This window comes from Numenius arquata, unplaced genomic scaffold (assembly GCF_964106895.1).
Source record: "Numenius arquata unplaced genomic scaffold, bNumArq3.hap1.1 HAP1_SCAFFOLD_1052, whole genome shotgun sequence".
NCBI lineage: Eukaryota > Metazoa > Chordata > Aves > Charadriiformes > Scolopacidae > Numenius > Numenius arquata.
This window is the reverse complement of record NW_027414942.1, coordinates 21,580-39,124: the sequence shown is the minus strand read 5'-3', so window position 1 is coordinate 39,124 and position 17,545 is coordinate 21,580. Positions and strand designations below refer to the sequence as shown.

Sequence of the window (17,545 nt, the reverse complement as noted above, 5' to 3'; positions counted from 1 at the left end):
CATCCCCCGTTGCCCAGGGGGGTGGGAAAATGGGTTTGGGCACCTCATTTTGGGTGGAAAAAAGCAGGAAACGGTGACGCTGCAGGACACAGGGAGAAGGGGGAGAAATAAACCCCTGGGGAGGGAAAAAAAAAATAAAGGAATAAAATCAACCCTGACACCCCCTTCCCCAAGTGATAAAAACTCCCAAATCAACCCAAAAACACGGGGAAGGTTTTTTTTTTTTAAAAAAAAAAGGGAGGGAGGGGAAAGACCCCTAAAAAAGGGATGAAAAAAGATGCCAAAAAAGGGGAAAAAAAGACCCAAAAGAAAAGGGAAAAAAAGAAGAGAGACCCTCCCCCCAAAAAAGGGGAAAAAAGGAAAAGAGACCCGAAAAAAAGGGGAAAAAAAAAAGACTTCAAAAAAAAGGGGAAAAGACCCCCCAGAAAAAGGAGAAAGAAAGAAAAAAGACCGCCAAAAAAGGGAAAAAAAGAAATAAGACCCAAAGGAAAGGGGAAAAAGGGAAAAAGACCCCCCCAAAAAAGGGAAAAAAGACCCAAAAAAAGAGGGAAAAGAGACCCAAAAAAGGGGGAAAAAAAGAAAAAAGACCCAAATAAAAAGGGGAAAAAGGAAAAAAGACCCCCCTAAAAAGGGGAAAAAAAACCCAAAAAAGGAAAAAAAGGGGAAAAGCCCCCAAAGGCAAAGGGGAAGCGCGTGGAGGGGGGGCCCCGTGGGCGGGGGGGGGGGGCGGGATCAGGAGTTGTTCTGGTTCTGGTAGATGGAGGCTTTTTCCTTGAGCAGGTCCAGACACAAGTGGCAGCTCCAGCTCCCTGCAGAGAGAGGGACACGTGGGTGGGCCCTCGTTAGGGCTTCGTTAAGGCTCAGGGATCCCTAATTAACACGGTTGGGGTGGGGGGGGGGGCAGTTTACAAGGTTTGGTTGAGGGTTTGACAACCCGGGAGCCTTCCTCCTCCCCCCCCCCCCCCCGTTAACCTTCAAGCCCAGGCAGCCAGGAGAAGGGGTTGTTAATTAACCGCCGGGATAATTAACCGCTGGGATAATTAATTAACCAGCCAGGAGGCATCATCGAGATTTGGGGGTATTTTTTGCTTCGCCGTCGTGAGTCAGCACAAGCCAAGGCGGGAGGAAGAGGAGGAAGAAGAGCGATTCCTCTCGGCTTTATCGGCCGATGGAGAGACGTTTTGGGGTGAAAATGATGGATTTGGGGGCTGTAAAAGGCTTTTTCGCGTCTCCAGGGGAAGAGAGGAGGAATAATTGGGGACAACCAGAAGGATGGACCCCTCATTTTTGATGGTGGCCCAAAAGATCCATTATTTCCCCCCAAAACATTCACAGAAGCGGATCTGAAGGGCCGAGAAATATTCTGGGCTGAATTCTGGTTGTTTTGGGCCATTTGCGAAGGGGAAAGGGAGGATGGGGTTTTTTTTTTGGGGGGGGGAACGACACACTCACCTTCGGGGGGCTCCGACATGGGGGGGGTGAGACAGTACATGTGGTAACCGCGGTCGCAGTCGTCACAGAAGAGAAGCTGGTCCTAAGCCGAGGGGAGGGAGGTGGAAAAAAGGGGGGAAAATTCGGATGATTCAACCCAAATTTGGCTTAAGGACAACAGGGAGGGGACAAGGGGACAAGAGGGTCCCTGTCTGTCACCCTCCAAGCTCTGTCGAGTGATGGGAAAGACATCACCGTGGCCCCCAGGCTACCAAAAGCATGATCTTTTCCCCCCAAAAGAGACTCTCCCGTGTCTTACGGACTATTAAAATATAAAGATTTCTCCCCAAAAAGATTCTCCCGTGTCCTATGGATTGTTTAAATACAAAGATTTTCCCCCAAAAAGCCTCTCCTGTGTCTTACGGATTATTAAAACAGAAAGATTTTCCCCAAAAAAGACTCTCCTGTGTCCTACGGATTATTAAAACACAAAGATTTTCCCCCAAAAAGACTCTCCTGTGTCCTACGGATTATTAAAATACGAAGTTTTCCCCCAAAAAATTATTGTGGGGGTTCTCCGGTCATTCTGGGGGTGCTGTCATTGCGGGGGGTTCTCTCATCATTCTGGGGGGGGTTCCATCATTCAGGGGGGCTTCTCATGTCATTCTCGGGGGGCTCACATCATTCTGGGGGGCCCTCACATCATTCTGGGGGCAATCCTGTCATTCTGGGGTGTTCTCCCATGATTCTGGGGGTGCTCCTGTCATTCTGGGGGGCTCTCCTGTTTTTGTGGGGGGTGCTCCTGTCATTCTGAGGGGCTCTCCTGTTATTCTGGGGGTGCTCACATCATTCTGAGGGGTTCTTCTGTTATTGTGGGGGTACTACCACCATTCTGGGGGTGCTCCTGTTATTTTGGGAGGCACTCCTGTCCTTCTGGGGGGTACTCCCATTATTTTGGGGGGCACTCCCATTATTCCAGGGGATGCACCCGTCATTGAGGGGCTCTCCTGTTATTCTGGGGGTGCTCACACCATTTTGGGGGTACTCCCGTCATTCTGGGGGGTTCTCCTGTCATTCTAGGGGGGTGCTCCTGTCATTCTGGGGGGCAATCACTTCATTCTGGGGGGCAATCACTTCATTCTGGGGGTGCTCCTGTCATTCTGGGGGTACTCACATCATTCTGTAGGGTTCTCCCGTTATTGTGGGGGTACTACCGTTATTTTGGGGGCACCCCCGTCATTTCGGGGGAGGGGTACTCACGTCGTTCTCGGAGGTGCCGCAGATGTTGCAGCACTTGCACTCGATGCACTGCCAACGGTACGTCTTGACGGCCGCCATCATCACGGGGGTGAACTGCAGGCAGGAGGGGTGCCCTGCGGAGCAGGCAGGGACGGGTGAAGGCAGGGGACGGGCAGGGAGGCAGGGGATGGGTGAAGGCAGGGGACGGGTGGAGGATGGGTGAAGGCAGGGAACAGGTAGGTGACAGGTGAGGGCAGGGGACAGGTAGGGAATGGGCAAAGGCAGGGGATGGGCAGGGAGGCAGGGAAGGGTGAAGACAGGGGATGGGTGAAGGCAGGGGACGGGCAGAGAATGGGCAGGGAGGCAGGGGAAGGGTGAAGGCAGGGGACGGGTGAAGGCAGGGGACGGGTGAAGGCAGGGGACGGGTGAAGGCAGGGGACGGGCAGAGAATGGGCAGGGAGGCAGGGGACGGGCAGAGGATGGGCAGGGAGGCAGGGGACGGGCAGAGGATGGGCACAGAGGCAGGGGACGGGTGAAGGCAGGGGATGGGCAGGGGAAAGGTGAAGGCAGGGGACGGGCAGAGAATGGGCAGGGAGGCAGGGGACGGGTGAAGGCAGGGGACAGGCAGAGGATGGGCAGGGAGGCAGGGGACGGGTGAAGGCAGGGGACGGGTGAAGGCAGGGGACGGGCAGGGAGGCAGGGGACGGGCAGGGAGGCAGGGGACGGGTGAAGGCAGGGGACGGGTGAAGGCAGGGGACGGGTGAAGGCAGGGGACGGGCAGAGAATGGGCACGGAGGCAGGGGACGGGTGAAGGCAGGGGACGGGCAGGGGAAAGGTGAAGGCAGGGGACGGGCAGAGAATGGGCAGGGAGACAGGGGACGGGTGAAGGCAGGGGACGGGTGAAGGCAGGGGACGGGCAGGGAGGCAGGGGACGAGTGAAGGCAGGGGACGGGCAGGGAGGCAGGGGACGGGCAGGGAGGCAGGGGACGGGTGAAGGCAGGGGACGGGCAGAGAATGGGCAGGGAGGCAGGGGACGGGTGAAGGCAGGGGACGGGTGAAGGCAGGGGAAAGGTGAAGGCAGGGGACGGGCAGGGAGGCAGGGGACGGGTGAAGGCAGGGGACAGGCAGAGAATGGGCAGGGAGGCAGGGGAAGGGTGAAGGCAGGGGACGGGTGAAGGCAGGGGACGGGTGAAGGCAGGGGACGGGTGAAGGCAGGGGACGGGTGAAGGCAGGGGACGGGCACGGAGGCAGGAGAAGGGTGAAGGCAGGGGACGGGCAGGGAGGCAGGGGACGGGCAGGGAGGCAGGGGACGGGCAGGGAGGCAGGGGAAAGGTGAAGGCAGGGGACGGGCAGGGAGGCAGGGGAAAGGTGAAGGCAGGGGACAGGCAGAGAATGGGCAGGGAGGCAGGGGAAGGGTGAAGGCAGGGGACGGGTGAAGGCAGGGGACGGGTGAAGGCAGGGGACGGGTGAAGGCAGGGGACGGGTGAAGGCAGGGGACGGGTGAAGGCAGGGGACGGGCAGGGAGGCAGGGGACGGGTGAAGGCAGGGGACAGGCAGAGAATGGGCAGGGAGGCAGGGGAAGGGTGAAGGCAGGGGACGGGTGAAGGCAGGGGACGGGTGAAGGCAGGGGACGGGTGAAGGCAGGGGACGGGCAGAGGATGGGCACGGAGGCAGGGGAAGGGTGAAGGCAGGGGACGGGCAGGGAGGCAGGGGACGGGCAGGGAGGCAGGGGACGGGCAGGGAGGCAGGGGAAAGGTGAAGGCAGGGGACAGGCAGAGAATGGGCAGGGAGGCAGGGGAAGGGTGAAGGCAGGGGACGGGTGAAGGCAGGGGACGGGTGAAGGCAGGGGACAGGCAGAGGATGGGCAGGGAGGCAGGGGAAGGGTGAAGGCAGGGGACGGGCAGGGAGGCAGGGGACGGGTGAAGGCAGGGGACAGGCAGAGGATGGGCAGGGAGGCAGGGGAAGGGTGAAGGCAGGGGACGGGCAGAGGATGGGCAGGGAGGCAGGGGACGGGTGAAGGCAGGGGACGGGCAGGGGATGGGCAGGGAGGCACCTCACGCAGCCGTAGGGGCCGGGAAAAAGCTCCACGGTGGGGAAAAACCCACTTCTCCCCATTCCCGACCCAAACCCACGGCTTCTCCAGGGCATGGGGCTGGTTTGGGCCGTGCCCGGGGCAGGGAGGAGGTTTTCCCCCGTTACCTGATCGCCCGCAGTCCGAGCACGAGACCAACTCCTCCGGTTGCCCCGTTTTCTTGTTGATTTTGGAGTCTCCCAGGCAGAAATCGCAGTAGTTGTTGGGCAAAGCTAAACCATCGGGGCCTTTCTTGGCTAGAAAAGGGGAGCGGGAAGAGACGGATTAGTCGCGAGGTAAAGGTTTTCTGCACGGGAGCAGAAAAAAAAACCACATCCAAGGAACAAATCCCCATGCTCGGAGCAGCTTTTCCGGCAACTCCGAGCCCCGGGGCAATGCCAGGATGTTCAAAACCATCGGGAAAGGGATGCTGCTCCCTCCCAGTCCTGGTTGGGGGAGACTTCGTGGTTTTTCTGCCCTTTTTAATTTTTTTTTTATTTAATGATTTGGGGAAAAGGAGGGTGTTTTGCTCACATTTCTGCTCCTCCGATCGCTGCGAGACGGGAGTCGGGGGCTGCGAATCGTCCTTGTCATCACCTTCCTCCTCGGCCAGGTGGGAGTGAGCGTAGTGATAGCTCAATCCCGGCCGGTTCTTGTACCGTTTCCCGCAGACTACGGAGAAAAACGGGAAAAATCTCAGCTCACCCCGGCGAGGAGCCAGACCCCAAACCCCAAAATCCTCCCCCCAGGTCCCGTCTCAGGGCTTGGAGCGCAGGGGACGGGCAGGGGACGGACACTGCTCCCTTTCTGTCCCCAAAATCACCTGGAATTTATTAAAAGCACCTAAAAACACCCTAAGGAAGGGGTGTGGGGCTGGACCCTCTGGATTGGGGCTGGAGGAGCCGGGGAGGTACCACAGCCTCCTCTGTGCATCCCACCACCAGAGGCTGAAGCCAATTTGGCAGGTGATCGCCACCCACCGCGTCCAGGTAACGATGGCAGCTCGTTAAGCGCAGCTTCCACTCATTAAAGGAGTGAAATTACACAACAATCAACCCAAGCAGCCAAACCCAGTTGGAAAGATATTGGGGGGGGGGGGGGGGGGGGCATTTCCTACCCAAAAATCACCTCCTTAAACCAGTTGGGGGAAAATCCAGGCTGTTTTCAACACACACAAAGAGAAAACGTCTTTTTTTGGGGACCCCGAGGAGGGAAACCGCAGCCTCCACGGGCTCATCTCGGCTCCGCTCCCTCCTCGGAACCACCCGGCTCCTCCAAACCCGACCTGAAAAATCACCCACCGTCCCAAATGCCATCGATTTGCCCATTTTTCACCCCATTTCTTGCCCGGTCGGCAAGAAATTCACCCTCTGTTTGGTGGTAGGTGCTTCCTTGGGGAGACCCCTGAGCACCCAGGGACCAGGGAAGCACCTTCCCTGCCGGGGAATGGGCTCCCAGTTCACCATCACTGGTTTTCCAGGAGGGTTTTGGGGCACCTTTTTAGTTGTGAGGCTCCGAGGACACCCCAAAACTCCCCTTTCAGCCCCGTAAAGGCTCAGGCAGGACAAGCACAAAGCCACCACTGGCCTTGCTCCCTCCTACTGCCAGCAAAAGGACGGGGATTGGGGTGAAATCTCCCCCAAAAGAGCTCGAGGGGGATTTACGGGACCTGATGGACACATTTACCAACAGGTTTTGCCCCACATTTTTTTACGGCATCCAGACAAATCAGGAAAAAATCACTTTGGGATGAGATTTCCCGATCCTGGATGTTTTCTGTAACATCCCAGACCTTTCTGGATTCACTTCCAGGCTCGGAAAACCCCAGCGGGCTCATATCCCCCTCTCACACCATCGACTTGCTCCAAAAATAGTGGGGGGAAAGCAGCCGGGCTCAGCTTTCTCGCCGAGAAGGGGGTTTGAACCCCTCAACGAGCAGCTAGAGGGGTCTGGTTTTTGGGACAAAACCTGCAGAAATTCCCCCGGGGCAGAGGGATCTGGGGGATGCTCACGGCCCCCGGGGAAAGCGAAAGTCGGCAAAGCGGAGCGAGTCCAGGGAAGGAGGGGGAAAAACAGCCCGAAAAGCAGCAATTACAACCTGATTACATCAAATTCTGGCTTTTCCGAGCCAACCGAGGGCACGCCAGGGTCGGCCCCGTGAGCAGCCACGCAGAGCTGGCCGGCGGTGTTTTCTTCTTCCTTCCCCCCCCCCCGCCCCGAGTTTAAAAACGACCTTTTCCCCCCCCCAAAGAAAAAAAAAAAAAACAGCCAAGTTGGTATCTAAACACGAGTCCGGTTTCCTCCTCCCGATGAGCGAGGAAGAGGAGCGGCCACGAAGATGATCTCGGCTCCCCAGTTTGGCTGCGGGTGTTTATTTTACAGCCCACCCCCACCATCCAACCTGCAGCCGAGCTGTTTTGGGGGTGATTTTTTTAAAGCCAAAAGGTAATTTTTTTCGGTGAGAGAAACAACAAAACACTTTGGCATCTCTTAAAAAGGAAGGCGGCACATCCCGGGCGCACGGGATTTGGGAGGGAGGGAAGGGGCTTTGGTGGAAACACCGTGTTTTTTTCCCAGCCCTGCCGCCGCAGGGGGGGAATTAATCTTTGTTTTCCCTCTCGAGAGGCACGCACGACCGCTCTTCCCTGCTGGAAAAGGGTCAGGCGAGCCCGGAGAGGAGCTGCCGAGTCCCGCTGCCGGCTTTGACGTCGCTCGGTGGCCTTTGGCTTCTCCCTCCCCTTCTCTCCCGTGCATCCCGTGTGTGTGTGTCCCCCCCCCCTCCCCATTGCCTTTCCTGCAGGCTCCAGAAAGGTTTGGTGGAAAAAAAAAAAACAAAAAAAAACCAAACCAAAACCCTAACATTTCAGGAGAAGAAAGGCAGGAAGGAAATAAAAAAAGCAGACAGAGAGTGGACTACCTCGATCGGGAGGTTTCAAGGTATGCTTTTGTTTGTAACTATCTGAAACACAGAAAGAGAGTCGTGAGAAAAACACACACACCCCAGGCCACGCACACGCACCCAAGCGACAGACGGACTCGTAAAACGAGAAAAAAAAGGGGAGGAAAAACACAACTACTCGGGGTTCGGGGGTGGGTTTTTCGGGGAAGAAGCCAGTGTCAGCTCTCGCAGGACAGGAGGAAGAAGAGAGAAAGGTAATTTCAAAGCCTCACTTGCCCTTTTTTGCTCCGTTTTCCCTGTTAAATTGCCGCCTTTTTTTTTTTTTTTACCATTCCCCTTCCCCAGCTTGAGGAAGAGGAGGAGGAGGAAGCATCGGCAAACCCCGGGCTCGCGGAGGAGGGGGCCAGGAAGGAACGGCCTTGGAACTAAACTCCCTGCCCCTGGAGCTGAGGAAGGTTTTAGGCAGAGCAGGACCAGCGCCCGGCGTTGTGTTTTCATGGCTACAAACTCATTAAGTGGCTTTAACGAGGGATGACAGCGTGAGGGTCGGGGCTGGGGAAGGCTTCGAAATCAGTCTGACGGACACAGATCCAACTGGAAAACCAGCTGGGAAAATGGGAGGGGGAGGGGGGGGAACTGTTTTCAACCTTCCTGGGGGTGTCTGTGAGACCGGGAGAGGTTTATCCTCATTTCCACACACCGGGTGGCTGCACAGCCCCTCGCTCAGGGCGGGATGACGGCGTTCCCGGTGGGAAAACTCCACTCGGAAGGAGGGCTGAGAGTCCCAGAAATTCAAAAACACCCTCCCCTGGACGCGTAAATCTACTTTTTTGAGATTTAAAACCCAAATCCCAGCAGGAAAAAAACCCCACAGATCCCAAAAGCAACGCAGCCCGGCTCCACTCCCAGATCCTAAACGACAAGGAGAGGTTTTTCGTACTCACTGTCGCAAGCATAGGGTTTATCCCGGTCTTCTAAAATAGCTGCATCCAGCTTCTTGCGAGCCCCTCCGACACCTTTGCCCTAGGAAAAACAAGGGGGGGAAAAAAGCGAAGTTTTAGGCAAAACTGTGACCCAAAAAGCCTTTTGGGTGGTGGGGAGGACAAGAGCGGTGATCTGGTGTCGGAGAAAAGCACGATCCACCACTGCCCCATAGTGGGAACAGGCCGGAACAGCTCCTGGACACGAGTTTTCCCCAAAGTGAGGTTTGGTTGAGCCCTGGAAGATCGGATTTGCCAGGAATCACCACCAAAATAATGCCAGGACCCAGCCAGACCCAACCCAACTGCCCTCACCTTGGCTTTCCCCTTCCCTCTCCGCTTTGGCGTATCTTCTTCGTAGTCTTCATCGTCCAAATCGTCCAGGAAATCATCTGGCTCAAGAATCCGCTAGGAAAGAGCAAAAAAAAAAAAAAAAAAAGGGGTTATTGCAGACAAATCCCAGCACGAATTGAGGGAAAAGAGGGAAAAATTGGGAAGGGAGATACGTCAGCACGGCCTCAGGTTGTCCGAATCCGTTCCAAGCCTGTGATACAGAAGGATGAGGAAGGACATGATATTTTGGGGGACAGAGAGGGAATTTGGAACGTTTTAACCCCAAAAAAGTCACAGAAGGGCCCAATACGCTGTGAAGATGCTCAAAAAAAAAAAAAAAAAAAGAGTAATCAAGGAAAAGGCAAAAAGAGACAAGGCCTGGAAAAAATTTTCAGGCTAAAAAGCACCATAGAAAAGCCCAGAAGGGGAAAATAAGGGTTTTTTTTAGCAAAATTACACCACAATATTGCACACTGCGCTCTGCCCTGTGCTTATTTAGGGGGGGGATTTATTAAATCCCCCCCCCATTGGTGGGGAAGGAGGTGAAGCTGAAGGGTATCGTTAGAGTAGTCAGTTAACGAAGCGGTGTAAGGAAAAGCGAAGGGAAAAGGCTCTGGTGGTGCAGGAATGTCCCCTCCAGCCCGAGCCGGGGCTAATCCGTACCAAGCTGGGCCAGGAGCCGCTAAGCCAAGGCTTTCCCACCCCCCAGATCACCCCTGGGGGGTGTTTTTGGCAGCAAAAAGCAGCTACGACAGCGGTCGTGGTGGGTTTTAAGTCCGATTTGCAGCTCCGAGGGGAAAAAGGGGGAGCTCCTGCAATCTCAGCGTCAATTAACATAAAGCAGCAACGAGTCCGATAGAGGATGAGGAGCGGGGAAGGTTTTATCCAGCTCCAGACCTTGGTAAGAACCTTAATATTTAAAAAAGCTTCTGAGTTGTGCCAAATCAGGGTGAAAAGGGGCTGCTGGACCCAAATTACGCAGCCGAGGGAGGAAAGGGGGAAGATCCCAGCCCCTTTTTTTCTGCAGAAGATGACAAATTCGGGGTCTCCTCTCTCCCTGACTTGTTTCTGCACCAAACCAGGGCTCTCTGCTCCGAGCTTCGTTAGCGCCCGAGTAAAGCCCTTTCACACCAGGCAGGGATTAATTGCAGGGGGAAGACAATGGCAGAGAAAATGATAAAATACATGGAGAAAAACACCCCTTCCCCGGAATTAAACGCTCCCCAGGAGCCAACAGCGACGGGAAGAGGCCAAACCATCAGCAGAGTGGCCCCAATTCCCCGGCAGCAGAGAGACAGCTTCGACTCGCAACTTTCCAGAACTAATTACTGTGATTTCTAACAACCCTGGGTTATTCTACCAACGCAAAAAAGAAACCAGATGCTTGTAACCTCCCTAAACGCTCGGCCTCGGCTTTTTCTTCTTTCCCATGTCTTCATTTCAAAAACTTAACTCTGTTTTTTCTTCCAGGGCCTGTTCTCACACGGAGAAGACAGCGCTTTGAAGAACCGGCTGAACATCCTCCCTACTCCCCGGCGACAGCTAAAAATCTCTATTTAAAATAAATTTGCTATAAAGAAAGGGGGAAAAAAAAAAAAAAAAGCCTTGGAATAAAAGGAGTCCGGTTTGACAAGATGCCTTGGAGCTCGTCTCTAATTAGGGAGCCAAAAAAGCAGCAAGGAGAGGAAGTGATGAAAAAAATGTCCAGAAACTTCCTCTACCAGAACTTTGGGGGCAGAAACTCCCTCTCCCAGAATTTTGGGGGCAGAAACTCCCCTTCCCCTTAACTATGGGGCCAAAAACTCCCTCTCCCTGAATTTCAGGGCCAGAAACTCCCTCTCCCTGAATTTCTGGGGCCAGAAATTCCCCTCCCCCTGAATTTTTGGAGCCAAACCCTTCCCTCTCCCTGAATTTTTGGGGCCAAACCCTCCCCTCTCCCTGAATTTTGGGGGCACGAAACTCCCTCTCCCTGAATTTTTGAGGCGCGAAACTCCCTCTCCCTGAATTTTGGGGGCGCGAAACTCCTTTCTCCTGAATCAAGGGAGTTTCTAATGGGATCGTGAGGAAGGGAACATCCACTTGTCTACTCAACATCGCCGTAGGGAGCCCCACAAAGGCGGTAGTATCATCTCTGCCCCTCAAAATCCCTCCCAAATCTGGCTAAAAGACACGGAAAAGGCACAGGGAAAGAGGAAGGGGGTGGAAAATCAGAGCGGTGCGACAGAGATGTGTGTGTTTTACCCTGAAGCTCCCACTCCCACCGCCGAGGAGGAGACCCTCTCTCTGCCGTACCTTCCGCGCGCGGCTGTTGGTGACGGGGAACTCGCCCAGGCTGTCGTCATCGATGCGGGGATCCGGGAGGGCACGTTTCTCCAACGGGTCAGTCCTCAACAGGGCCTCCAGGCTGCTGCCGTCCTGAGAGATCAGCCCTTCCTTCTTCAGGGTCTGATCGGTGTCTGCAGGAGCCAGCAGGGGGGGAAAAGGAGGAGAAAAATCAGCAGGGCAAGAGGGGGATGCGCTGAGATCCCGTCTCACGCGCCGCGGCAGGGTCAGAAAAAGGGATTTACCGACCTTCACCGACGTTTACCACCATCCGGTGATATTTGGGCATGATTTTGCCAAAAAATTCACCCCTTACTGCGCGCAGAAAGCAGCGGTGGGAAGGATTTACCTGGTTTGATAGAAGGGAAGGAAAGTCTCGGATCCTCCGGAGGATGAGCACGGCGTTTCTTCCGCCAGCGGCGCGCGGGGTAGGAGTAAAGCTGCCCGGCGGCTAAACCTTTAATTAAAAAAAAAAAAAAAAAAACACCAAAATTATCCGAGGTGACCACACGCACCGAGCCCTTGTCCCCAACCCTGCGTTCTCCCGCCGTACCTGGCCCTCGGTGACGTTTCTCCATCCAGATGTAGCAGTTGCTTTGGGCCACCCCGGTCTGGGAGTCGAGGAAAGGGAGGCGGACGCTCCTCTCGGCGCAGAGCCGGGCGTTGTAGTTGTGGCACTGCTCCATAGCATCCCGGTAGTACTGTTCCCCGAGGCTGCCGGAGCAAAAAGAGGGTTGAAGGCTCACCCCAAACCATCCCGAACCCCAAGTCCAACCCCCGGCCAGAGCAGGGTCACCCAGAGCAGGTTGGACACGAAAATGTGTCCAGGTGGGTTTGGAATCTCTCCAGAGAAGGATACTCCATCATCTCTCCGAGCAGCCTCTTCCAGGGCTCTGGCACCCCAGGTCCCTCAGTCTGTCCTCAGCAGAGAGATGCTCCAGTCCCTCATCATCCTCACACCCTCCACTGGACTCTCTCCAGCAGTTCCCTGTCCTTCTGGAACTGGGGAGCCCAGAATTGATCCCAGTGCTCCAGATGGGGCCTCCCCAGGGCAGGGCAGAGCAGAGGGGGAGGATGAATCCTCTCTCAACCTGCTGGCCACGCTCTTCTTGATGGCCCCCCCAGGAGATCATTGGCCTTCTTGGCCACCATGGCACATTGCTGGCTCATGTCCACCAGGACTCCCAGGTCCCTCTCTCAGAGCTGCTTTCCAGCCCCCAACTTGTACTGGTCTGTGGCATCGTTCCTCCCCAGGTGCAGGACCCTACACTTGCCCTTGATGAACTTCATGAGGTTCCTCATGGCCCAACTCTCCAGCCTGTCCAGGTCTTGCTGGATTGTGGCCCAACCTTCTGGGGTCTCACCCACTCCTCCCAGTTTGGTGTCACCAGCAAACATGCTGCAGGTATGCTGTCGCCTCAGACAGGTTGCGGATGAATATATTGACCAAGATGGGACCCAGTATCGACCCCTGAGGAACACCAGTAGCCACAGGCCTCCAACTGGACTCAACGCCGCTGGTCACAATCCCTCGAGCTCCACCATCCAGCCGTTCTCCATCCACCCCACTGTCCTCTCGTCCAACTCACCCCTCCCAAACTGGTCTACGAGGATGTTACAGGAGATGGTGTCAAAACCCTTACTGAAATCGAGGTAGACAACATCCCCTACCCTCCTCTCATCCCCCCAGCCTGGTGGGTTCCCAGTAGAACCCCACCGTGCTTCATCCCAGACCCCTGCTCGCAGGAAGCACAGCCCAAAATATCTCCTCTGCGAGGTAGACACGACTCCACGTGATATTAGCGGAGGACGGAGATGTCCCCTTGTCCAGCAAAAGCACAGAGACTACGGGGACGGCCACAACAGGCAATTAGCGCCTTCCTCACTGACGGCAGACGAACTGTGGCATCGTTAAGAGATCCCCTCGGCGTTTTTCATGCCCCCAAAGCCTTTTGTGAGAAGCCCGCGCTGGCATCTCCACGTTATTAATGGATTCCAGAAGCTGTGGGCATCTCTCTGGCTTCCTTAAGTGCATTAATTGCACCCCATCCTCTTTTCTAAGAGCACAACCCCTTCGTGCCGCACCCCTACCCTCCTCTTTCAACCCGAGAGTGTCAGGATTGCGGCTGTAATTAAAGTAATTAGCATGGTGAGATCTCCCCACCGCGTGTGGCAGGGAGAGGGGAAGAGCCGAGAGTCTGTTCGGCTGCTGGAGATCAGGATTCTCCCCCTCCCCGGTGCCGGGAGAGGAGATAAACTCTTTGTTTATATCAATATATATTGATCTTGGCACTTTAATACCGGCTGGAACGACCGCGCGGAGCCCAAGGAGCCCCGTAATCACCCACGCTCCAGGGATGGCTAATTTAGATGAGTGAATAACGAGCTGAAAGACGCCTGCGAGGAAGCACGTGCTGTGCGTGAAATATCTTGCCCCATGGAAGAAAAGGAGACGGGACAAATATTGCTCCATCGTGGAATTTTTACTCCTAGTGCAAGTAAAAGTCGGGCGTGTGGGGAAAAAACTCAACAGGCAGAGAAGGAGTAACTGAAAATAAGAAGATATTGGTAAATATTAAATGCCAGTTTCCTTACAGAGCCCTGTGATGGAGAAATGAGGTGGTCTGTGTCACTGCCCTTGATGTGACGGCAGTGATTTCAGGAGGGCAAACGGTGGCCCAGGAGTAATTAAGAGCGATGAGAAAGGTCCCAAATTGCCTTTTGCTCTCTGCACTCTGCAGAGGGAGCCCAAATCCCAGGCTCAGGCGCAGGCAACTGTCACGATCCCGGAGTTTGGGAATGCAAATCCCTCCCGGAGCTTTTAATTTCCTCCTAAATTACTGCGTCGCTCCCTAATTGCTCAATTTGTGCCCCAATAACCAAGACTGTGGAGCCCTAAATATTCCTTGTAACGTCCAGGTGAAGCCCTGGAGAGGAGATAAACTGTTTATATCAATATATATTGATCTTGGCACTTTAATACCGACTGGAACGACCGCACGGAGCCCAAGGAGCCCCGTAATCACCCACAGGATTGGGTGATCAGGAACAGGAAGATCACACAGAGGAAGAAAACTTGGTGCTTATGGGAATACAAACCCAAAAAGAGTTTGGTTTCCAACTTATTTCTCTCCCGCTGGCTTGATTTCAGAGTTTGGAGGTGGGGAAAAGAGGCAATCAGCCCCCAAAACAAACATCTGCAGTTGTTTTAACTGCAAATTAACAGAGGGTTCCTGGGCTCGGTGAGAAACGCACCAGGATTCGGCTTCAACACCAAAAAAGTGTCGTGAAATGGGGTTTTAGGTGCTTCCCTGAGTGCGGAGAGGATGGAGAGGGAGAACGGGACACGCTGAGAGCGGAGATCTCCTCCCCAGCTCCCATGTACAACCCCAAAATCTTCCCTTACGTCCCCAAAACCGAAGGGTGCTTCGAGGCACGGACGCTCATCGATCCCCAACGCACAAAACAACCTCAAGAAAGCCCCGCCGAGGAGAAGCGCCGCTTAAAATCAGTGCCGGATGCAGAAGGAAAGAGCTAACGAAGCCGTCAGGAAGGACTAATGTGTTTTAAACAGCTCTAACGAGCCCGATTATTGCTCCCTGAGGACTCGGAGCGGCTCAGAGCCTTCTCCAGCTGCTGAGCGAGTCCTAAGTGCCCTCAAGAGCAGCTTCCAGTAAAGGACATCGCGTCAGCCGATCGCCGTGGCAATAACCGGGTGGTTTTATGTGTTTGAGCACCGTCGGTAAGAGATCGTGGCATGGAAACAGCTGGAAAATAAAATTATGTGACCTTCTCCGTCCCCAAAACTGCCGGGAAAAGGCAGGGCAGGCTTCGTGCCCAGGTGGGCAAGATTTACCTGTGTGGAAAGCAGGACAATTTAAACCTAAAAAGTCCTTGGTAAAGACTGTCCTGTCCCAACCGCTGCCATCGTTTGGAGAAAAATAAAGCAGGAGGGATTTGGAAGAGCAAACTCTTTGCCAACCGTACCTGGAGATACAAGAATGGCCCAGGGAATGGTTTTAAAAGGAAAGAAAATCAAATCCCACCACATTTCTCTCCATCGTCCTCAATGGCAAGCTGGGACCGAAAAAATCCAGCCTCAAAACCCAACGGCAGCTTCTAAAATAAATAAAATACATTCGAATGACAAAGGTGAAGTGAGATGCGGTTTCACGTGCTCAACTTCACCGAAAGCTGCAGATTCTCAGGGGCACCAGTAAAGTCATGTCATTGTGAAGCATCAGCTTGTTGATTCGGGGCAAAAAAGAGTCCAAAAAAGGTGTTTTGTGACTCACGGTTTGTGCTTCTCCCCAAAACGACCCAAGAAAGGGGTCCCAAAAATGCAGCAACCACCTCTGCCCGTGCCCTCGGCTGCCAGGAGTTTCTCCAGGAGCTTGGCTAATGCATTTGCAGGTGAAAATCGGCCGTCACCTCTCTTAACGAACCCCAGCTCATCAGAGGAGACCCCAACACCTCTTAACGAACCCTCAACTCATTAGAGAAGACCCGAGGGGTGCAAATCGCACCCCGTTTTGCACCAACACCCCACCAAGAAGGAAGGGTTCAGGGGAAACTGCAGCAGGGATGCAACGGTGCCGTGACCGAGGTGCTGCCAGATAAAGGGAGACACCAAAAAAATCCCAGGAGATGTCAAAAAAAAACCAGAAATGCCAAAAAAAACCCAACCAGAAATGCCAAAAAAAGGTCCCCAAACATCTCGAAGTCCACAAATCCCACCCAGGGAGGATGGGCCTCCCTTACAGGACTATATAGGGAACCTCCTGCACCCCCCTTGCTACAGCAGGGTGAACAGTGGGGAGCTATATACCTCCCCAAGGGTATATATGCCCCCCTCCCTTGCTGGACTATATAGGGGGTGGACCTTTATGGGGCTATATAGGGGAACCCCACCCCTAGGGCTCTATAGGGCCATACAGGGAGGGGAACCTCCATCCCAAGGGCTCTATAGTTTCCCCTCTCACAAGGACATATTGGGGAGAACCCCCCACTTCCAGGGGTCTGTGGGGCACAGACGTATAGGACCATAAAGTAGGGACCCCCCCTTCCCCCACAAGGACATATGGAAACACATGGTGGGAGGGTGCCTCATTTGTAGGCCCACCCAGACAGGGCCATACTGGGGAACATCCACACCCAGGGCTCTATAAAGCCCCCCTCACTGGGCCATACTGGGGGGGGCATCCCTGGGCTCCATAGGACCCTTCCGAGGACCATATAGGGGGAAATTCCCATTCTGTCAGGCCCTCTTCAAAGAGCCTTATGGGGGTAAACGCACCCCCTGGGACCTGTAAGACCATCTCAGAGGGAAGTGTAGGGATGTACAGAGGTGTATAGGGATCGCCTACAGGGGACATCCCCCATCCCCGACCTCTATAGGACGCTCTCATAGGGCCATACACAGGGGCCTACCCACCTTTTGGGCTCTATAGGCCCCCCTCTCAGGGGACTCCACCCCCAGGGCTCTATAAGCCCTCTTACAACGCCATATAGGGGGGGGTCTCCCCTCACGGAACGGAGAGATTCTACAACTAGCCGCCCCCCCCCCCCCCGCCGCCTCAGTAAAGTTCACCCCGAACAATGAGCGCGCCCCCCTCCCTCCTCGCCCCCGGCCCATTTGATCCCGTCCTCGACACGGCGGGCGTTGGGGGGAACCCCACGCCATTACCCCCCGCCCCCCCCCCCGAGGTCGAGTGTGCGTGTGTGTGTGGAGAGGGGGGGGGGGGGGGGGAAAGCACTCACAGCTTCACCACATTCTGTACCACCGCCGCCATCTTCCCTCCGCCGCCGGGGCCCTGCGCCGCCCAGCGCGCATGCGCGGCGGGAGGGGAGCGGGAGGGGGGGGGGGAGTATGCGCGGCGGGGGGGGGCGCTCTGCGCCTGCGCAGTGGCGCCGTTCCCCTTCTCGCCTTGCGTCGGCGCAGGCGCTATGCGCGGTGCTGGTCGTGGCTCACTGCGCATGCGCCATTGCCCCCTCGCTCCCCTTCCACTCCCCCACCCCCCCGCGCGTGCGCGGTGGGAAAGGCGGGAAAAGCTGAGGGGAGAGGCGCGAAGTGTGTGGGGGGGGGAATGGACGAGGAATATGAAGGAAAAGGGTACGAGGGAGGAAAATGAATGGATAAAGGGGAAAATCAGAGGGAAAAGGGCGGGGTGGGGGTGCAGGGAGGCTGAAGTTTGGTGGGGAGGGAGAGTGAGGGGCAAAATGAAGGGGAGTAAACGTTGAAGAGTAAGGACCTGGGGGGAAGGCAAAGGT

General features: G+C 55.3%; 1 protein-coding gene across 2 annotated transcripts; it reads right to left on the bottom strand.

The window, feature by feature from the left end:
* Positions 1-732: 732 nt before the first annotated feature.
* On the bottom strand, positions 733-17,088 carry DPF2 (double PHD fingers 2). Of its 2 annotated transcripts, XM_074167391.1 has the most exons (12): positions 17,036-17,088; positions 11,829-11,989; positions 11,625-11,732; positions 11,246-11,409; positions 8,936-9,028; positions 8,585-8,663; positions 7,659-7,700; positions 5,276-5,413; positions 4,870-4,998; positions 2,692-2,804; positions 1,453-1,534; positions 733-809 (listed from the first exon to the last, which is right to left on the bottom strand). In XM_074167391.1, the coding sequence occupies exons 1-12, from the start codon at positions 17,065-17,067 to the stop codon at positions 733-735; spliced, it is 1,218 nt and encodes a 405-aa protein (XP_074023492.1). In that variant the 5' UTR covers positions 17,068-17,088. The 2 variants fall into 2 exon arrangements, with proteins under 2 accessions (XP_074023492.1, XP_074023491.1); XM_074167390.1 differs by lacking the exon at positions 7,659-7,700 and having other exon boundaries at positions 17,036-17,073.
* Between the last annotated feature and the right edge of the window lie 457 nt (positions 17,089-17,545).